General features: G+C 43.0%; 1 protein-coding gene across 1 annotated transcript in view; it reads right to left on the bottom strand.

The window, feature by feature from the left end:
• The window catches only part of PCSK1 (proprotein convertase subtilisin/kexin type 1), a 29,492-nt gene extending 6,584 nt beyond the window's left edge, over positions 1 to 22,908 (bottom strand). The window contains exons 1-9 of the mRNA XM_081880652.1: positions 22,370 to 22,908; positions 17,141 to 17,245; positions 13,337 to 13,447; positions 12,274 to 12,420; positions 11,575 to 11,651; positions 9,984 to 10,072; positions 7,491 to 7,663; positions 2,531 to 2,743; positions 749 to 849 (exon numbers count right to left, since the gene is read on the bottom strand). Of these exons, the coding sequence (XP_081736778.1) occupies positions 749 to 849; positions 2,531 to 2,743; positions 7,491 to 7,663; positions 9,984 to 10,072; positions 11,575 to 11,651; positions 12,274 to 12,420; positions 13,337 to 13,447; positions 17,141 to 17,245; positions 22,370 to 22,552 (1,199 nt within the window). The 5' untranslated portion in view covers positions 22,553 to 22,908. The remainder of the gene's footprint in view (positions 1 to 748; positions 850 to 2,530; positions 2,744 to 7,490; positions 7,664 to 9,983; positions 10,073 to 11,574; positions 11,652 to 12,273; positions 12,421 to 13,336; positions 13,448 to 17,140; positions 17,246 to 22,369) is intronic.
• Positions 22,909 to 23,255: the final 347 nt, after the last annotated feature.

The following is a 23,255-nucleotide window of genomic DNA, read 5'->3' as shown; positions in this document are numbered from 1 at the left end:
AGTTCCATCAGTCAGCAGATCCCTACTAGACTCCCCAGCCATGTTTTTGCAGGGACTTTTATAGAGAAAGAGATTATGTTGTGTTGGCTGGAATAGTAGGTTAGAAGATCAATGCTACTTCATTATATAACATTTGTTAAGTCAATTCACTATTGTGTCATAATACTATTCCCTATTATATATATCTGCAGCCTTCACTGTAAACATTTATGAAGGCAATTTTGGGGTTGAACAAGGAAGATCATAATGATTTATGGATGAAAGCTTTGTCATTTCTCTCCCACCCTTCTTTCATTCAGCCTCTGAGAAAGATCACCACCTTGAAACTTGCAGGGCGTCTAATTCCTAGGATCTAAATCAATAATTGTCAATGCCAGTGGCTTTTATATTTACCGTGGGTTGGATCCATATTTAGTCATGCCTGGAACCAGGGGGATGTAAGTTACAGAACAGTTCTAACCATGTCTACTCAGAAGTAAAGTCCTGTTTAATTCTGTGGGGTTTACTCACAGGTAAGAGGGGTTAGGATTGCAGACTACCTGTATGTCCCATTGATCTACTCTAAACATGATTAAGTCTGGAGACGAGCCTATATGTTAAACAGTGTGAAGAACAGTGAGAGCCGATTAAAAACAATCCAGCTAACTTTCAAGACCTGAACTGCTGGAGGGTTTTTGCCATAATTTTCACAGTGATGATAACAAGAAAGAAAGAGATGGGTACTAAAAGGGAGTTTAAGAAGACTTACTTGGCCTCCAGTGCGAGAGCAAAGATCCCTGCGGCTAAAGGAGCAGAAGCAGATGTCCCAGTGTGTGTGGAAGTGCATTCATTATGAAGGTCAGCACTTATCTGAAGGAGATAAACATCATAAATTACAGAATTTGAGTTTACTGTCTCCATGCACTAAAACACTCTTGTCTATGGGTGGGATCCAGAATGAGTTATGCTTAGAACAAACTCAATAATCATGTCTGATTGTTGAGCCTGGATCTAGTTCCCATTTTTGTAATGAGTCCAACCTGAGGGCACATTTGACTCTTTCTAATAAAATAACGTGGATGAGATTGGAAGACTCTTCTTTGCTGCATGCATTTTAATTCTAGTTTTTGTATCCAAACATTTTTTGCACTGAAGGAAAATATGTCCAAGTCAAGCAACTTGCCTTATTCTGAGATCTCAAGGAGCATACAAGTTAACTTTCCATGTTTACAAATGAATCATAAAGCACATTGCTATGTTGGGCTTAGGAATTTATAAAGAGCTTTCTGGCTTTAAAATCACAGAGTTTGAGACTGAATGCTGTTCTTCCCCTCCAACAGAAGCAGAACACGGTCATTCAGAAAATGAAGTAGATGATTTATTAGAAAATGAAGTTTCCCACTTAGATAAAGTACCTAACATGTCAGCAAGGAAAGGTACAATGTGTGGAAGTGAAGAACTAATGACAGGGCATATTCTTATTTGCACTTACTTAGCTTTATAAGTCAACCCCAAACTGGAAGTATTTCTGACCAATCACACTTCAATTATTTTAACCCTCATCCCTGTTTCACAATCAGACCAGGGTCGTCCGTCCCCCCCCCCCGCCGCCGCCCTTCCATGCTATAGGAGCAATATGATTGCTACTTCCATGTGGTTTTCTGATAGCGTTGCAGTGGGTTTGCATACTACCTCCTGTTTTAGACACATGACAAGAAGGGTGATCTGTTCGCTGCAATATTAAATCTATCAGTTGGTCTATGAGCAGAGATGTTCCCTGCCATGAAAGGAACAGGAAACCCACAAATTTTCTACCCAAACACTGAAAGCAAATTCAATCCAATTCCCTGTCCAAGAAGCACAATTCAAAGTGTTGGTGCTGACCTTTAAAGCCCTAAATGGCCTTGGTCCTGTATACCTGAAGGAGCGTCTCCACCCCTATTGTTCATCCCGGACACTGAGATCCAGCACCGAGGGCCTTCTGGAGGTTCCCTCATTGCGAGAAGTGAGGTTACAGGGAACCAGACAGAGGGCCTTCTCAGTAGTGGCGCCTGCCCTGTGGAACACCCTCCCTTCAGACGTGAAGGAAATAAGCAGCTATCCTATCTTTAAAAGAAATCTGAAGGCAGCCCTGTTTAGGTAAGTTTTTAATAATGCTGTATTGTTTTTAACGCTCGATTGGGAGCCACCCAGAGTGGCTGGGAAAACTCAGCCAGATGGGCGGGGTACAAATAAATAAACAAACAAATAAATAAATAAATAAATAGTGATACAGAGGCAGTTTGGTCCTTCAGGGTGACAGATTTGAGAGAGCCTCCTCTAACCCATAAGTGACATTCTTTTTTTCAGCAATCAACACCATGAAGACAAAATTATAGATCACTTTTTGCTCTTAAGTGAAAGGTTGTTTTGTCTTATCATTAGGGAAATGCAGTATCCTACATTCCACTACAGAAGGACTTGGCATATTAGAACATAAAACATGGATCAAGCGATTTCCTCCCCTCCCCTCAAAAATGAAAGCTTGTTAAATCTGGTAAAAACAACCTACAATTTTCTGGTCAGTATAATCCCCACTGCTGTATGCTGTGGCCATTGTTGAAGAGCACTTCTCTGCATACCAGGGAGAATGGCCTTGTTGAGAAGCACTGCTGATGGAGATCGTGTAGATGCTATCTGTGTAGCCATCGCAGTCACAGTTGTCTCCTTGGCGGCCGCCATTCCCAGAAGCCCAGACGAAAATAGAACCTTTCCCCTTTCGCCCCTATAGGAAATCAAAGGAACAGCATGGTTATCACAAGGGTAGAAGCCCCTATGCTGTACGTTCCCACAAAAAATCATTGTTGCAGCCATTTCGTAGGCTGAACTGAACACATCAGCAATAAGTGAGCTATATAAATCAATTGAGAAAAGGTTATCCCCTTTTTTTGGAATAATACAATATAACACTATATAACAATTTGCAATTGGTGCAAGAGTACAGCACTTCATTCACTGCATGGCTATAAGGTCTCTGGAGAGTTGCATCCATACAGAGTAGACAATACTAAGTAGATGAACATTCACTGAGTAGCTATAAGAACAGTCTGAAGTGGGAAGGGTCAGTCATGGAAGGTTGAAAATGAATGCAGTTTCTCTCTTGTAAATGAAAGGATAACTTGATTAGGGAAACTCTCACATGTGGTCTAGTGCGGTGCGGTGGATTGGAGACACAGGGGTTTTCAAAGGCTTGACCCCTTAAGGCTAAGGGGAATGAGACAGGAGGAATATGCGGTGAAGACTTCACATTGGGGGACAAAGTGGTTTTTAGTGATGGAGGGGTATGAGGGGTGCTTGGTTGAATAGCATGGCTGTGTGGCTGATGAATGGCTGAGGCTCCATACTAAAGAATGCGGTTTGCACGTAGAAGGCTCCAGTTTCAGTTCCTGAAATCTCTAGTTAAAAAGATCAAATAGCAGGTGATGAGGAAGCTTTCTGCTTGAGACTCTGGAGAGTCGCAGCCGTTCAGAGAAGACAATACTGAGTATATGAACATTTCTTTTTTAAAAAAAGAAACATTCAGAATTATCCTTAGATACGCAGAACAACAACTTCTAAAGCTTTAGCAGTATCTAACACCACTTTTTACAATAGGGGTGGTGGTAGTAATTGCATCTGAATTTCTCATGATTTGCTCAGTTGAACAATATACAGTCAATATACACAGAAAAACAAAACGTAACCAACATAAATAATTGCTCTGAGGGAACACCACCGATTCCAGGTATATATTTTTAAAACAACACTTAAATAGATGCTAAGAATTCATTTCATTTCCATGAATTTCATGTATAATATTGCTGATTTATTACCCATGTGACTAGTGTATGATTCACACAAGTGCATTGGCATTTCAAGTGTTCTATGTTTGGCGTGTACTTTCATGGCAGCGGAATAGCAAAATATATAATCTGTGCCTTCCTGTTGTTTCAAAATCCATGACTCTCCATTAGTTAAAGTCAGGGACCAATCGCCCCCATTGCCTTTTGAGTCATGGGTGATGAGTGAGAGGCAGCTATAAAAATGCAAACACTCAGAGCTAGAGCAGCATGAAAAAAAAATATTGGCTAGATCTTGTAGTAGCTTACTGGTGACCTTTCAGCAGATAGTTTATGTTGAGTCTTTTTTTAAAAAAATGAATTAATGAACTTACACTCACTATAAAGAACAGTGTGGTCCACTATTAATCTGCTTGGGTGAATTTCCAAAGAGGACAAAGAGTAGTAAGAAAGAAATTATTGCTAGTAATGTTTGTAAGGAATGCATTTGATTGACTGGAGTGGGGGTGGGCAACTTCAGGTCCAGGGGCAAATTTGGCCCTCCAAGACTCTTTATCTGACCCATAGGATTCTCCCCCAGACACATCCCTCCCCAGTCCTGCTCCATGCTCTTCCCGACTGCCTTTGCTTGGCAAGAATTTGTCATTGGACTGTGACAATGCCTCTTTGCTTGCCTGGATGAAAAAGTGTCTGTGTCAAACATATCTGTCAAAAGTCAGAAACCTTTGATTTTCCATGGGTGGGATAAATGGATGTGGCTAACTTATGTCCATTAATTTCAATGGGTTTACTCTACATATAACTTAGATAGATATAACTAAAAGCTCACAATCTGTTCCACCACCCACTGTTGCCTTTGGACCCACCCACCCTTGAATGGGGCCCCCAGAAGGTTGTCCTCAGGCCCTCAGGCTGAAAAAGGCTCCCCATGCCTGAGTCAGAGTAACAAGCAAACATGTGACAAATAAAATGCAACATTGTGCTGGGTCTCCAGCTACAAAGATGCACCCCTAGACTATGTACCTGCTCCTTCAGGGGGAATTCAACCCCACCCAAAGCAGGCCATTGATCAATTATCCTGACTCAGGAGCCACCCGCTCACAATGCCTCCATCTTGCCAGGATTCAGAATCAGTTTACTCACCCTCATATAGGCCACAACAGAGGCCATGCAGTAGTCCAGGGCTGATATGGCACAATTAATTAAGGATAAGGCAAGGAGGAAAACTTCTCCTTATCCACTTTTTCACCTTCTAAGCAAAAGCAAAAATGAAAAAACCCCCACCAATTCAATAGGGAGTAGCTCCAACTTCTTGGTCATTTTGGTTGCCTGTTTTGGAACCTTTCCCAGTACTAAAGATAACCTTCTTGAGGTGATAACTATGAAAAAGATAAGTGAAGCACTAGAAAGGCTGCTGGTCTTCTAAATTGCCTTGCAGCCAAGTTGCTTTCTGTACATTTGTTGATGGATCGCTTTCATAACTATGTCTATGCAAGTTGTTACTGCCAGCTAAAATGGGGCTCCCTGTGGTGCGATCTATGTGGGCCAACAGGCAAACTACAAAAATGGAGCAATATATTAAAAGCAAATACAATTAACTTCCAATGGATTTACACGCAGGCCCTTATTCAAACTCAGGCCTTTTTGTTTTTCAGCTGGAAGTCACTGGAACTCAGTTCCGACATCTCTCAGGTGGGCACCATTGCCATTATAAGAGAACAAGGGGGGCACTTCTTTTTCTAGAAAAGCACCTCTTTTTTTAGAAAAATAGCACTACTCAAATCTAATCCCAGACAGCTGATTTATTGCAAGTGCTACTAGGACATGGCTGAGTATTCCCATTGACATCAAAAGATGCATCCTCTTTGTTCAAATGGGCCCAGATGGGCACCATTATGTGGGTATAAAGCATAGGTGTCAAATCTATGGGGCTGAAGCATCCCAATCTTGAGGGGCCAGGCCCTGCCAGGCCTCCCTGCAACAGCAGAGGACCTTGCCAGGCCTCCCTAAAATGGTGGGCCCCCCCGGACCTACCCTCAGTGGCAAAGGGCCTCATTGGGCTTTGTGGCCTCCTCCCAATGAGCATGATGTCACATGTGTGTGTTGCATGTGTGACATCACATGCACACAATGACCCCCCATGTCATGCGGAACTCAGCACCTTTGGTACAATGCAAACAGATCTTCCTTCCTGGATCAGGCAAACAGCATCGTTACCTACAGAATCTACAGCATTTTCCTTTATTACATATACAGGCCAACAAGCTAATGACCAATCCCATCCAACAGCATACAAATTGATATTGCTAATTTGGCTCAGCAACACCCCCCTCCCCAACACACACACACACAAACAAAACACACTGCAACCAACCATGCCCTGGGCCCTCTGATCTCCTAGCACTGGTGTGGTACACGTGTATTTCATAGGTAGGCATGAATAAAAAGATGCCAATAAAGGCCTGCATGATCTTCAGCTAGACTAAAGAGCTAGCATGACGGAATTTCTCCCCCCTCAATGTGCATTCTCACCATCTTAATTATAATTGGATTGAGTTACTCCATGGGCTTACAAAATAATGCATAAAATCTTGGCATGTTAAAGAGAGACAAATGCAATATTCATGAAGCAGAAAGTTTCCATCAATATTTTATAGCACCTCTTTGCACACACAAGACCCCCATTAGTATTGGAAGCAAAACAGGCAGTCAAGGAAACGAGCTGAAAGACAACGTGGGCTGCTGCTATCTAGATCTTGAGCTGAGCCCTAGAGTCTAAAAGCATACCCCCCAAGTGCCCTGATTTTCCAGGGACATCCTGGCTTCTGATTTGATCCTGGAACGTCCCTATTTTCCTCACCACTGCTGCCACCGCTTGTGGAGGAAGATGAGCTGGTGTTTGTCCTGAGTGGCAGCAGTGGCGGAGGCTGTGGAGGCTGCAGCGGCAGCTCTGAGGGAGCATCCTGTTGCCTCTCTATGGCCTCTCCAGGGCCACTGCCGCTGGCCTCCTCCCTTGGACAGCTCATAGCAGCTGCTGGAGAGCAAGCCAGGATGAGGCTGCTACCACTAAGGTCCAGCCCCACATGCCGCCGTGGCTCTGAGGGGCAGGCAGAGGACAGGGCTGCCCTGGTCAGAAAGAAAGAAGAAGTGGAGCAAAGTGGAAGGAGTCTTGATTTTTATTTTTTAAAAAATATTTTGTGTGTCTAATCTTGTGCCTCTCTAAAATTTATTTATTGGTGTGTGTTTTTCTTTTTGTAAATCTACGAAAGAAAATGATAAAATAGAATCGGGATTAAGAGGTTTTCTCAAGATGGTGGAGGGCAGTACTTATCATGTGTGTTGTGTCCCATTGGTTTAGCAGTGGTAGGACTGCTAGGATAGGAAATGCTGGGGGGCTGGGTGGACAAAAAAATAGGGAGTTGAGGTGGGTCAGTTGGGGGCAGGGATGGTGAGAAATGTCCCTATTTTCATCTGAGGAAAGTTGGAGGATATGTAAAAGCATTCAGCCACTCTTGCTCAACTTTTCTCTGGAATAGTTCCAGTTTTTCTAAAACAGCATCTCTAAAACAGCAGAATGAGGAAACAAGTCACATAAATACTGCTCCTTGGAACGAAACAAGTTCCCAGGCCCTATACCCTGACATATATGAACTGCTTAAAAATACTGTGATTTTCTCGGTTAAGAGGCCTCACCTTTTTGATGCCGTATTCAAAAGCCTTCTGTGCCAGCCGGCCAGGTCCCTCAACAGTTTTCCCATCATCATTTGGGCCCCAGCTGGCACTATAAATATCCACATGATCTGGGCTGAAACCGATTGAACTTGCTTCTATGGCGTCTGTGACTATTCCGTCCAGCATTCTTATGCCTTAATGTGAGAAAGCAGAGAGACAGACAGAGACAGAGACAAACTAGTGGTTATTTCATGCTTTCTCAACGTTAGTATTATGAAACATTTCTTGTTGCTATAGAATAGAAATATATTATTATCCAATATAAGCTACCAGGGCTTTAAAATACAATTGACAGCGAAGAATTGGAAGAAACAAGATTTACCAACTATCGAAGAATGGCAGATGAAGATGATGGACTATATGGAACTTGCCGAACTGATTGGGAGACTCTGAGACCAGAGAGAGGAGACGGTGGAAGAAGATTGGAAGAAGTTCAAAGAATATTTGAAAAAAATGTTAATATTTAAATCCTAGAATAGCTTTGGAAGTGGATATAGGCTGCAGGGTTAGAAGTAGAAGATAGTGTATTTTAAAATAGTATTATTTGTAAGTGATAAAATGTGAAGATTTTTATGGTAAAAGTAAGTCTGATTAAAAAATGGTTAAAAATTATGATATATGTAAACTGCTAAAGATGAGGTAAAATGAAACTCAGATAGGGGGGACTTGGGGAAGCTCACATAACAATGTTTAGAAAAAATAAGGATAAGACAAGAATTTGTTTGTATTGTCTTTTTTCTGTTTGTGTTGTTTAGTTGTGTTATAAAATGAATAATTTTTTGGGGGGCGGAAACAAACTAAAATACAATTGACATGGGCTAATGGGAGTTGTGGTCCAAAACTTCCAGGGGGCACCAGGTTGGGGAAGACTGATCCAGGACTTTATTTGACGCAGGAGATTCAATTCCATACTCTCCAACATTTCTTCACTGAAAATAGGGACACGCTATTCCTACCATTTTCATCAGCAGCCTCGCATTCTGATGACTGGGCCAGTTCTGTCTTGAGAGGCAGTTGCTTCATTTAGGATGTTAGAAAGGTGTGAAGCAGGTTGATGAAGTCAGATTGGAATGTAGCATGATTGATAGCTTGCAAGGCAGGAGAGAAGGCTGTTAACTCAGAGGAATTTAAATGTGACAGCAGCCAGCCCAGTTGTCTGCTCCACTTACAGCCAGTGGCGTAGCGTGGGGGGTGCAGGGGGGGCCGGCCGCACCGGGCGCAACATCTGGGGTTAGGGCAAATCCACGGGTTAGGGGGCGCAAATTACTTGCCTTGCCCCAGGTGCTGACAACCCACGCTACGCCACTGCTTACAGCTGTCCCATTTTCATTTTTTAATATATATGTAAAAAGAGCAATGTTTCTGCCCCCTTTAGTACTGCTTCAGAATCCTCTGTTAATCGAGATTTCTAAAATTCGGATGGGTGGGTAAAAAGGGGCTGTACAACATTAGCATACAATTTGAGTATAAGACAAGCAAATGACCTGGACACCACCAAGGTAATTGGGAAATTTGATTGATGGCACTGTGAGAAAAGCTGTGTAGAAAAAAAATAAATCTTTTACTTTGCAGGCTACATTACTCTTGACAAGGCATTGGAACTACATGCCTGTCATTCTCAGATTTAAAAAGCAAAACATAAACAAGCCCCTATCTATTCTATTTCCATATTACTCTTTCACTTAGACATGAACAAATGGCACTTAGGAGTCTTGGAAAACATACTTAGATTTGTTTATTATTTTTTTTGCATTTTTATATTTATTTAACATTACTAGACTGACTACTATTTTTTCTTTTTTGTATCTTTTAAACATCCACAACGGTGGGTTTTTTTTTTAATAAAAAATAGTATTTCCACCAATTTTCCCATTAGTAAGCCACTTTCAAAATCATTAGAGAAGCATTTTCCATTAGAAAACCTATTATTTTCCATTAGAACAAGATCTTTTTCTTTCAAGTTGTGCCTGGTACTGGGAGTCCTAACTGTGACCTTTCCTCTTTGGCATAGGAGCCGAGTTCTTGGCTGTGCAGAGAAGCATTTACATGGCCCCTTCCACATTTGTGAAAGTGCATTGTATAGCCTCACAACTGAATTTTAGCCCATTTTAAAGGGAAATAGGAAGAAGCGCATATTAGCAGCCTAATTCTTGCACAGGTGCACAGGCAGAAAAAACATGAGGGTTAAGTGAATATATTATTTTCTGTTAAAATAAAATAGAGCAATGACCCTGGGGAAAGGTTATAAGCCTTCTATAGCATGCAACTTTTGTAGCAATACTTTCCAGCCCTTCTGCATGGCCATTGCATATAACAGAAAAGGAAGACTTCCTCTAATAATACATTCTCGCCAATGCAAGTTGCTCCATTTACTTAGACCTCGAGCACATCCTTTGCTTAGACCTCGAGCACATTTAACACTATTAAAACTGAATTTCTGTGTTGGATTCTTACCCCCAACTTTGGAATTGTATGCAACTCCTACTCCACATTTCAGGTTGTTGGCTTGCATGGCGATCTCTCCTGCACACCGTGTTCCATGTCTGCAACAAAACCCACAAGTCCATACATTTACAACTATTATTATGAATGATTATTCATTTGAATCTATCAGATTCAAATGGAGCCCACAGGGATCAGATACAGTACTGTCATTGCCATTCATTTGAATGATAAGCCAATTTTAATGAATTAATTCCAAGGGCAAACCTAGTTTCTCAAGTGAAAAAATGAAAATACTATAAAGCAAAGCCTGCCTTGTTTCCAGTACACAAGATACCAAGGTATCTAGGAGGAAGAAAACAGAATTTATATGTATGGCTTGTCCTTGTTGCCAGTCCCAGGGTAAATGGTAACATGTTTTCTATGATGTGTTCTATATGATTGCTCACCTTCTGTAGATGAAAAGCTGCCTTATTTAGTAGTACAGCTTTGTATGCAGTTGAGCTGTTGAACGCTGCCAGTCTGAATTCCATTTACATATTAATAAAGAGCTGATGTTATGCAGAAATAGTAGATTTTAGAGATAATGCCATTTGAATTGGAGGATAATGGTCTCCCATTGCCGATAACTGCTGCAGAGAAGCCGAGTGATGGATTTTCAAAAGGCTTGAAACATTAATCCATTGAAAACCGTCTACTCCGGTGATATTATTTCTGTTATAAGAGCATCCATGTAGTAAATGAAATATCATTTTTGCCTGATAGATGCTGGCGAACCATCGTGTAAGTTCATTATTGTGTCACTACAAACTGGCCTTCTAATTGGCTTGGAACAACTACTTGAGCTGGACTCCATGTTTGAAATGAGCCAATTCTCCTTGCCCTGGACTTCTCAAACCATCATTCAAGGCCCAGCCTGCCGAAAAACCATATTGTACTATTTGATTGGCTAGAACAGAGGTGGGAACCTGTGTCCCGCAACTGGATGATGTTAGACTACATTTCTCATCAGCCCCAGATAGCAGGGCCAATAGCCAGGGATTATGGGTATTGTAGTCCAGCAACAAACAAAAACTATAATTCCCCCCCACCCAAACACAGAGAGTTTAAAGGCTATAGATTGTTTAATTAGCCAAAGGCCTGGGGCAAATGGAATGGTTTTGCCTGGCGCCTAAAGATATGTAATGAAGGTACCAGGTGAACCTTCCTGGGGAGAGCATTCCACAAGTGGGGAGCCATCCCAGAAAAGGCCCATTCTCGTGTTGCCACCTTCCAGACCTCTCACGGAGGAGGCATATGAAGAAGGGCCTTGGGTGATGATTGCAGGTTCCGGGTTGGTTCATATGGAGAAAAAGGGAGAACAAGGGGTGTAGCCACCCACTTTTGGATCTGCTCACACTCAGTTTTGGCTCAATCCCTGCTGGCAGCCATCATGCAGTCCTCAGCAGAAAAATGGTTTCCCACCCCTGTGCTGGTTCATTTAAATAGCACCGTACATATTATGAAAGTGGCCAAAGTTCACCAAGGGTCAACTACCAAGATTTGTTTGGCAGAGATTATCGGCAGCATATATTAAAGAGAGAAACAGCAAGTCGTTACTCACTTGTTTTCATTTGTTGGGTCATATCTAGGAAATGGGTCGTGATCGTTATCATTGAAATCATAACTTGCCTCAGGATCCTAAGTTGAAAAATGAAACAAAGGAAGAGGATGGATAAAGAACACTTCTGAAATTGCTGAGGCAGCAGAGATAAATTAATTCTAACTTTTTGAAAACACCCCCATTTATTTATTTAGCAATTGCAGCAGCATGATAATATACAGGGCTTTTCTTCAGCTGGAAGTTGCCGGAACTCAGTTATGGCACCTGTCAGGTAGATGCCATTGCCATTCTAAGAGAACAAGGGAGGTGTTCATGGTGAGTTCCAGCACCTCTTTTTCTAGAAAAATATACCGATAATATATTTTAGTGACTACTCCTGTTAGTTTTTTCTAACAGTTTTTTTAATATTTACACACAGACACGAGCTCGTGAGAGACACTTGAACTATTGTTCATTATTAATTTGTTTAACTCTATCTGTCATCTTTGTAATCTCCTAGCCTTTATTGAAGGATTCCATTTTTATCCTCACAATACCTACGTGAGACAGTTCAGGCAGACAGAGAGTGACTTGAAGGTCACCCAGTGAGCCTCATTGCTGAGCAGGGAGATAAAACTCATTTTCCACCTCCAAGCCCCAAGAGTCTAGCCACTCCATTGGTAAATAATAACTGATTGATTGCTGAAGTATAAAACTCACATAGTTAATATAAATGTCGGTGTGGTTCCACTCCAAGCCATCATCAAGCACTGTTACGACAACACCTTTCCCAGTAATCCCTTTTTGCCACACAGGGATAACATGGAGATCCAATTTTGGCAGAGACGGAGTCATTCTTGTGTCTTGCTAGGAAAAATAAAGGATAATACATTTATATATATTCCTGGAGAAGGTGGGGATTGAACCTGGCAGTTTATGCTTGCAAAGCATGTGCTCTCCTGCTCTCCAGTCAGATCAGCAGGGCTTAACTTTGGATTATGCCCAATAATTCTTGCAATGTACTTCCCAATCTTAAGCAAAAACAAGTCATATCATACTTAATGGGATTTGGTTCCCAGTAAGCGTGCTGTAAATCGTAGCCTGGTAGCCTGATCTTCTTTCCTCATAAGTAAAGTCTGTTGGGTCGGAACCATGCTCACTTGTGGGATGGGATTTCCCATTCTCTGTGTCACAGTAGCAAACACAGAGTGTGGGGTATGGCGCAATGGGCTGCTATGAAGGGAAGCGTTGGCAGAAATTGTGCCGCCAATGTGTGACTGGAAATGCCTTCCTGCTCGCTTAGTTTGCTTCTGATTGCAACTTCAATGCATTTTATTCTAACAATTGCAGTCGAGAGATTATTCCAAACCACCAGTCTGTTCTTTGATAGCTGTTGAATTTTCCATTTTCAGAACCTGAATGTGGGGGGGGGGGATTGTTGGTAGCCAGTGGCCAGTTACATGAGCAATAAGAAACTTATTAGAGAAAAGAAAAATCCATCTCAAAAGGTGAAAAGATTTTGCAAAACTTCTTGTGCACTCTTAATTTTATAATTTGGAAGCTGAGAGTAGGAGTAGAAAGAGTTGAATACCTAGCATGTCTCATACAGTGAAATCCTATGGATCGTTACACAAAAGTAAGTCCCACTCGGTTCAGTGCAATGACACTTGCTCCCTATGAAGAATGTTTAGGATTGCAGCCTAAATGGTTGCACTGCAGCTCATAGATGACTTTTGACTTTTCTTAAGACATGTAGAGTCTACATATAAATGCAAGCTCTTACCAGATACCATTGTTGATTCCACATGGGGTCATTGAAAATATTTTCTGCTGAGTCCCGCAATACCGAACGCTTACTTCTCTTCTTTTCATACTGTTGTTCTGCCCAAGACACCTGGAATATATTTGCCAATAGAAACATCTATAAAGAACCTGGAGTTGTTGTTGTTGTTGTTGTTGTTGTTGTTGTTGTTGTTGTTACACCAAAGTATTTTTATTTCATTTCTATCCCACCCCCTTTCTAAGAATCTCAGAGGCACATTTCAGACTCACAACATTTATGTCTCTTTTAATTATAGAGAAATCAGTGTGGATATATTTTTTTTAAGGTAAAAGGAAGAACTTCCCTTAAAAACAACACCAGCAAGCACACTGATCTCCACAGCCTCTCCAGCTTCCCACACTTTAATTAAAATCCAGGGATGATACCCATGGGACTTTTCCAGACCTGGAAGTGCAAGCCACTGGGGAGGCTGCGGAGAACTGGAGAAATATTTAATGGAAAGAGAAGCACCCAGATCAACCTTGCAATGATAAAACAGCTACTGAAATTCTAAAGCACTCCAAAAGTGAAGTAGAAAAACAGAATCCTCTTTCGCAGGGGAAGAAAGCATTTTTTTTTAAAAAAAAATTAGAAACAGGCATACAGGTTTTTGGCACATCAGTAACAGAAAATTATCTCTCTCCTTTTTTTAAGCAACAAGACTCACTCATATGAATAAAAAAACCTTATCCATGAGTTACAGTTTAACATTTAGCTGTGTGAACTAAAAACAATTATAGCAGTGAATGTGGGAGATATAGTCTCTTGTTATACCAGTATCAAAGTTGTTTATTCACAGTCCATATGCTCTTCCACCTGGCCCTGTAACTACATCTCATTGCAAATCTCCATACTAAGAAAACTGTTACTATTAGATCACATCTAATAATGATATATAATAGAATAAGAGCATTAATGACAGAGGACTACACCCTATTTAATTTAGCATGTCTGTCTATGGAAGCACTAAGAGCATCCTACTTACTGGAAGATAGGTTTAATTATTTTTAATTTTTTTTAGGTTGCTGTGTTGTTGTTGTTTAGTCTTGGCATATGGTGATTTATTACTTTAGGAAATTATATTAAATGATTCTAACTCAACATACTGTATTTTCTTTCTAAAAGGTAATTCAAGCCTGCTCTACCAACTGAACTATCCCAGAAAAGGGTATTTGCATTAAATCGCAAGACAGGCATGCTCTATTTCATGTTGTAATATATCTTTGCAGATTAGGCATAACCCTGTTTGCAAAAGGTCGTAGCAAGAGCCAGGAAGCTGGCCTTCTTCAGCAGCTGCTGCTAGTGCAAATGTAATTAATATTGCACTGCACACATGTCAGAGTTGACCTCTAATACGGAAAACAAATTCTGCAACCAAGCCGTTGCATTTACAAAGCCTGGAGGACCACATTCTGATAAGTGCTCAATTTCGACAGATAGTAGTTTGAGGGGGCAGAGGGCGGGTTACTTAACTGACACCCATTCCCATTATGCAAAGTGGATCTCCCTGCTGATTATTTCATGTGTAGCACCACATTTCACATGGAAAACATTGATGCCAATGAACATTGCAATGATCCAGTTTGGAAGGCAAATCTGCCATGCTTGTAAAGCGCACTAGAATATACTGAACTGAACCAACCACCCCAGCCCTATAGTTCTTTGGTGGCTCAGGTTACAATCCAAGCTGAAAAAGAACTTCTCTTCCTACCTATATATCTGGCTGTAGCTGCAGTGATGGCAGCAAGGAAAGTCTTACTCCCTTTCGTTTCCTTTCACCTTCGTAGTTGAAATGCTAGCACAGGGGTGTCACAAAACCTGCATTTCCCGGCATTCCTAGGGCCTGCAATTTGCCATAGCGGGTATTTCAAGAACCAAAGAGGAAGGAGTGGGTAGGAGAGAAAGAGGGGAGAGAGGAGGCAGAGATCTCATTCCATCTCTGCCACTGACTCAGCAAACAGGAACAGCAGACTTCTGCATTAGTCAGGCAATTAGGTTTGTGTCTCACAATGCAAGGAGGGGATTCAGACCCCGTTGTGCTGCTAGTGATGTAATTGGGAGCACAGTTGGGCTCAAAGTGGGCACAGGATAGAGTCCAGGATACACAAAGCTTCTCCCCCTCGCCCCAACATGAGAGAACTCAGTTGGCTGAATCCAGTTCTGAATTGAACTGGGAAGGGGGAAAGAGTTGCTGAGAATGCTCAAAGGATGTGAGCGATTGCCATCATGTCTGATGACGATGTCACCAAGACATCTGGTGTGGTGTGAACACTCTCCACTTTGTAGGCTGTTGCAGGTTACACCCCCGGTGTAGAGAGACACGACAGAGAAGCTGCTGTGGTGTGAACAAAATAACATACACCCAATTGATTTCCCAGTGGCTATACCAAGAACTAAGATATCAACAATCAGCTGGTCTATGTTGCCCTTTGTTATCTGATGCACATCTGCTTTTCGTCTTGTTTCCTAAGTGCATAATTCCAGTAGCCAATTGTCAAACTGCTGGCCAAGATTCTACATCAAGATCTGGACCTTCTCATTTGCTAACACTTTGCTTCATAGAATTTGCACTGTCATCACAACTTCCCTCTTCCCTCTTCCTTCACCTTTTGTTTTCTTTAAAAAGCAAGGAATCTGTTGCATTTTAAGTAGGGTTGCCATATTTAAAAAATGACAACCCAGACACAAAAGTTGTTGTTTTTTGGCAAGTTGCTGAGCGTTGCCAATTTCCACAGACTCCCCTTGGGTTAGTTCCTCAATGAACCCCAAAATTTCTGATGATTATATTTTTCACCCTTTTGTGGGGCAAATCTTGACATTGACACCGTGAGGCAACAATAGCCCTACTATGCAAACATTGTCTACTTGCCATAAATTTCAGCAGTCTGCTTCACTCTCCTATGTTCAGGGCTGGCTCTACCATTAGGCAGCAGATACCAGGAGGAAGCAGCTCCCCTGAGTCACCTGGTCACTTCCACCTGTTAGAAATCAGAGGTGTATGTGCCACACAGACTGTTGGGCATCTGCTAAGCAAGCCCACTGCCCTCAGGTGCTGTGGAGGATAACATCCCATTGCCAGAGCTGAAATAAGGCCCCATCTGCAACATTTAAAGGAGTTTCATGTCACTTTAAACAGTCATGGCTTCCTCCATAGAATCCTAAAAACTGTAGTTTTTTAAGAGTTCAGCAATTTGTTAGACTTATATTCCCACCACAGAGCTGCACTTTCTAGAGTAGTTCAACAAGCAATCACTCTTCCCAGGTAACTCTGGGAACTGAAGCTATATAAGTGGAATAGAGGTCTCCTAACAACTCTCAGGACACATAACAAACTACAGTTCCTGGGGTTCTTTGGGAGAAACCATGACTGTTTAAAGTGGTATCATGGTAAACTTGGGGCCTAAGATTCAACTGCCGGTTCAGTCAGCTTCTGTACCTTAAACTGAGGGTGGGGGGCCATTTGACACCAACAGAGCAAACTTGTGACAGCTGTGGACCTCCCCATGTAACTTTGAGCCTGGCAATGTTTCTCAGCCTAACCTACCTCACAAGATTGTTTTAGGGATAAAAATGGGAACTATGGGCAATCCCTTAATCTCCTTGAGAGGGGAGATATGAATTTAATAAATAAATTAAAGGCCAGAGGAGACTGCAAGCCTATGTATGTTTGCTCAGAAGTAAGCCCATCTGGGTTCATGGGGGCTTATTCCCTTGTAAGTGTATTCAGTATTGCAGTCTACGGGAAACTGCAAATGCAATACTTACGCGTTGATCATCCAAGAGTCTTTTTGTGATGTGAGTAGCACTCCTTCGCAACCTTCTAGGATGGCTCTTATGTCTAAATAGATAATGATTTTCAAGTGATCCAATCTGCAATACACAGGATGATTTCTGAGATATTTTCCCACAGGGAGCAAACAGTCAATAGCAACGGATAATTGGAATTTCCCAGAAATGCTTCGAACATAAGAACATTAAATTTTGCTGGATAAAATATTTATTCAAAAGCAGAAGTGCAAAGACTGTGGGAACAGAACTGTGTCTCCACCAATATTTTCCAAGCAATTAAACACGTGAATAATTGTCAACATACACTGTTTTTAAACTAATAGTAATGTGTCTTGAATAGAGCAATGTGTTGTAAATATGCACAGGGGACAGGATTTTTCTTAGAATTAAAAGGAACAAATGGGTTCCAACACTATTACCCATCTATGTTTACAGATGATTAACTGTTAGATGCTTTTTGTTTAGAGCATAGGACTTCTCCATCCTTATCCTCAACCAGAACAAAGGCTGAGGACATGTAAATGCATTTGCCTACCTTCATTTGCCCAGGCTTTTCCTCATCAGACCCTGTTCAAATCCTTTCAGTTCCAGATACACAGATAGATAGGTAGATAGGTAGATAGGTAGATAGGTAGATAGGTAGATGATAGATGATAGATAGATAGATAGATAGATAGATAGATAGATAGATGATAGATAGATAGATAAATAGATAAATAGATAAATAGATAAATAGATAAATAGATAAATAGATAAATAGATATAGATATAGATAGATAGATGATAGATAGATAGATAGATAGATAGATAGATAGATAGATAGATGATAGATAGATCACATAAAACAGGATGCAGGCCCCTCCAGCCCAGCATCCTGTTCCCACCATGGCTCCTAGATGCCTGTGGGAAACCCAGAAGCAGGACATGAATAAAAGAACACCCTCCCCTTCTGTGATTTGCAGCTGCTGGTAAAGGTAAAGGGACCCCTGACCATTAGGTCCAGTCACAGACGACTCTGGGGTTGCGGCGCTCATCTCGCCTTATTGGCTGAGAGAGCCGGCGTACAGCTTCCGGGTCATGTGGCCAGCATGACTAAGCCGCTTCTGGCGAACCAGAGCAGCACACAGAAACGCCGTTTACCTTCCTGCCGGAGTAGTACCTATTTATCTACTTGCACTTTGACGTGCTTTTGAACTGCTAGGTTGGCAGGAGCAGGGACCGAGCAACAGGAGCTCACCCCACAGCGGAGATTCGAACTGCCGACCTTCCGATCGGCAAGCCCTAGGCTCAGTGGTTTAGACCACAGCACCACCTGCGTCCCTTTCACAGCAGCTGGTACTCAGAAGCATTGCTGACTCCAACTGTGGAGGCAGAGCACAGCCACCTCATGATGTATTCCACTCTGTCTTCCTCGCTTTTCTCTTATCCAATGGCCTTGCTCTGGATTTCATTAGACAGCACTTCTTGGATTCCCCACAGCTCATTTCATCATTTCCCATTCTTTCTCCGTAACATTGATTTCCCCCAGTATATAGTCGTCTTGCTCATCTCTGGGATATTAGAGCGAATGATATATGGAATCGCTGTCGGCCTGAATGCAACATGTTCAGTGCCCTCCACTTCTAATTACCAAGTGATCATCGCTGAAATGATAATTGGTAGAAATGTCTACGGTAGTTTTGTTTGCATTGCTCTGCTGAAATAGCCTGCTTCTGCAATGCCACAGTGATCTTGTGCAGCAGCCGTACAAATTCTGGCTTGCTTAGAATCCCCATTTTTCCTACTTTGTGTTCTGGCATACCATGTTACATGGTATGCAGATTTTTGAGAGGACATTTACTTGGCCAGAAAAGCAGCACTAAATCTTGGAGCTTATTCAAATATGGTCTTTCAGCAGTCAGGACAGGGAGTGGGTTTTATTTTCAGCATGGATGGAGATCTAATTCCCTTTGCTAAGGTGGCACCAGAAACATAACTCCTATTTGTTGGGTTGTAATGGCCTGGCATGCGTGGTTCTGTTTTAAAATTCCTGGCACATTGGCTGCAACAGTAGCAGGTCGTAGACTCCAGCCATTTAATTGCAATTATGAGCAAATGTTAGGAATCATGTGGAAATCTAGATGGAGGAGAGGTGATCAATGCATGCCTAGAAACTACCCAGCTAGTGGCATAATACAGGAAGTGTTAAAACAGAGATAAGAGCTTGAGTGATTCTGCCTTCTGTTAAGCATTAAATGAGCCGAGTTTCAGTTCTGCTCAGCAACAATTATTACCGGGTTTTTAATTGGGACAGGAAATGTGAGCTCCTAGAGCTACAACTGTTGCCTGATTCAGGCAGTATGAACACAGGTTGGTTGCCACTGAAATCACTTCTGGGGCTCCAGGTAGCCACTCATATAAGCCTGCCAGCAGTTAGTAAATAGCCATGCTAGGGCCACTGCCCCCAGTGGATCTGGCAAACATTTGCCAAAGCCAGTTATAGGTGTTGCGGCTGTGTCGTGGAGCTCCTACCACGTGGAAGTGGTTTACTGCTGATGGCAGCCAGCGCCATATTTACAGCACTAGGACCTGGGCCATATAACATGTCACCCCTGTTAGCTTCATCTCAGAACAACATTACCGCCTCCCATTTAATGCAGCAGCAATCTAAGTACTATACATCTTCATTAGAGTGCTTGCAAATGTCCGCCACTACTTGAATTCCAAATGCATTACAAACAGCAACTCCCATGTATTATCCGTGTTTAGATCTTTGGGAAATTTAGCAAGGCGGAAATATTTAAAATAAACAAATCAAAATTTCTAAAACGAGAGGTGCCAAAGCGCTTCTCGACAGGCTTGGAGCAACACCCTCCAAGCTAGAAAGCCTGTCTTCCAAATCAAGATATATACATGGCAAAAGAAAGGCAGACTTTTCTTTATTATTACTTGACAAGCTCCAGGGATGAGCTATGGCTATGGAATCAGAGACACTTGCTGACTCAAATTAAGTTCTGACAGGAGGGGAGTATCGAAGTGCCTATGAATCAGTTGATCTTGTATATAGGAAACCTGGCCATGAGATGTGCATATCTACAAAAATTCACAGTGGCTTATTCTCAGGTAGAGAGAACCCTCTGCAAAACAAGAGGGGCATTTAACTCTGCCACGCTCCCTATCAGTTGCAATCTCTTTGCAACAGCTCACTGCACTAGATTGTGCCAAAGTAGCTGACTCGATTGGGGTACAAAAGCTCATCACATGGTCTCTGGACCTGGACTCAGGGGCAAAACTAGGCTTTATTTCACCCAGATCAAAGACCCAGTTTGGCACACCCGCCCCACACACATTTGTGTACACACACACACACACACACAGGCAGGCTGGAAGCCTCAATGGCGCTCCTCTGGAGGTTTCACCAGGGGCAAAAAAAAAACTGGCTAGCCCCCCCAGCTACAGCACTGCCTGGGCTACATTGCCCCTCATTGCTCATCTCTACATTAAGCTGTATTCCTGGGTGCCTCTGTTCTGCTTCATTGGGTGGTCTGAGTCGTTGCCAATGCAATATTGTCAACACCCACTGCTGTGTAACAGGCTGGGGTAGGCTTGTGTCGCTGACACAAGGACACAGGATACAGCAGTGAATCAGATCCTATGCACTTCTATTTGCCAGCACAGCAGTTCGTCAGCACTACCTTTATGGGGGCGCGGGGAGTTAAATTTGCTTCCAGCAGTGACAACGGAGCTCGTTTCAAGCATAAGAGGTAAGTGAGGATCATAAAAGAGAAAGCAGATGTTAGACTTTGATCTCCACCCTCTCCGTGCTCTGCATCACTGGACTAACACACAGACATATTAGGCTGTTTCTTTAGAAACCAGATCAGAGGGGTTTGGTTTCTGCACTACTGGAGTCAACTGCTGGGGTACAGGATACAGGTAGGAAACTCTACAATTAGATAACGGGGCAAGGTTGCTATTACGTAAATGAAGTTACTCATCCCTGACAACAGTGACGTCATGGCATGACAGACGGGGGGAGGAGGTGGGCTGGAGGGAAGGGAAGGGAGAGGAGATTGTGTAAAACACCTGGCGCTGTTAACTTTTAGGATACAGTGTAGGATTGCTCTTGCTCAATCCCCATGGCACCTTCACCAAACCACGGAGGCACAAATATCTCCCTAAGAGCAGAGGGTTTGGGGAGAGAAACGGCAAGTGGATTCATTGCTCTGGGCTGGTAGAACTTTATCAAAGGAGGAGGGAGGGAAGGAAGAAAGATAGAGCTCATTCTTTGTCTGAAAGCTCGGTTCACGGAATGACGGCTTCCTCCTGCATAAACCCAGATGTCTGTGGTTACTCAGAAGGATGGGGGAAGTACTCTGCACACGCATTCTCCTTCTGCATACTGCTTCACCCATCCCCGGGGAATTATCAGTTCTCTCGATTGTTGCTTCGTATAATCCTGGCAACTGAAACTGATCCTGAGGTTGGAACCCCAGCTAAAGGCATTCCACCTTCGCCTTGGGGAGCTGCAGGGGTTAATGCAAAGCAAGGAAGGTCTCCTTGCGGGGGCTTCCGAGAAGGAAGCATTCCTCGTCTCCCCTGAGTTGTAATTCCCAGCGCCTGCTGCCGATTCCACTCCGTTTGGCATTGTCCCCGAGAAAGCCACCTCTCGCAGAACGCAAGGGAGTGTGCTATCCCTAAAGTCATTTCCTCAACTCTGTTTAAAATTATTATTATTATTATTATTATTATTATTATTATTATTATTATTATGCTGTGGTGTGCGTAGAAAAGCAAAGAATCCTGTGGCAGGAGAGAAAGCTTGGGAACTCTGAGGACTTTCCCCGGAGACTGTGTTTGCCATATGGAGGGAGAACTCGCCATCCTGAGCTAGGAAACCCACCTACCACTCCCGAATAATAATAATAATAATAATAATAATAATAATAATAATAATAATAATAATAATAATAATAATAATAGCATGAGAAGTCCTTGCTTAAGGGAGTCAGTGTCTAGAAAGGAGCACGTGACGTGTGTAGCTCTGTCTCAGCAACGGAGCCATTAGCGCACAAGCCACTATCTCGAGCTGCTAGTCAATGGCATCGCTTGTCAATTACGCGCGCCGCCCGGTTCCTATTCGGGAAAGCGGGAGAAACAAACTTGCCTGCTTTGCGCAATGGGGTGGGAGAGGGGTGGAGTGGGGAGGGAAGCGGGGAGCCTTACCTGCCCCAGAAATTCATACTGCAGCTCGTCGGCGATGGCCCGGGCTGCCGCCGGACCTCCCGGGATCTCGGCTGCCCACTCGTTGACGAACTGCCTCTCCGCCCGGGCCAGCAGGACGGCTGCGCTCCAGGCAGCCAGCAAAGCCACGGCCGCGCTGCGCCCTGCCCAGCCTCGCCTCTCCATGGCAGCCGGCGAAGAAGAAGGAGGACCGGGCGCTTTGGAGAGAACGAGGAGAATCGATCAAGGAATCGAGTCAGGCAGCTGGAGAAGTCAGGATTCGTGGTTCAAAAAAAAGAGGAAGAGTGGAAAACTCCTTCCCCACTCTGGTTGCTATGCGATCAGGAGAAAGGCTGGTGCGGGGCGGGGGGTGGAGAAGGAGCTGGCTGTTCTCAAGAAAGTGTCTGGCTGCGATCACAGGTCGCCTGTTTCTGCCCGGCTCATGCTTGAGCAGGACTCCAACCCGCCACAGCAAGAATGGAAATGAGGGCTTGACACGTCAAAACGACGAAAGCGATCCCTGACGTCAGATCTCCCGGGCTCGGATCGAGATGGTTGTTCCCAAGGGAGAGGAGGAGCTGGAGGCGTTTGCTAATATAGGGGGTGGACTGCAGGATTAATTATTATTATTATTATTATTATTATTATTATTATTATTATTATTATTATTGTTATTAACGCACACACGCAAGAAGGGGGGGAAATTCTCCAGCGTCTCTGTACCAGGAGCTGTCCATGGTACGAAGGCTCCGGCAATCCGTCTCACTGTCCGTCTCTTTCGCCTCTCTGAATGCGTTGACAACCCACCGCCGGCTTCCCTACAGATAAGCAAAGCTCTTTCTGTAACATGAAGGTTGCCCGCAAACGGATGGGCATTTCGATCAACATA

Source organism: Podarcis erhardii, assembly GCF_964252035.2.
Source record: "Podarcis erhardii genome assembly, chromosome: 11".
Taxonomy (NCBI): Eukaryota; Metazoa; Chordata; class Lepidosauria; order Squamata; family Lacertidae; genus Podarcis; species Podarcis erhardii.
Note: the sequence above shows the minus strand (reverse complement) of the source record. Positions and strands in the feature narration are given on the sequence as shown.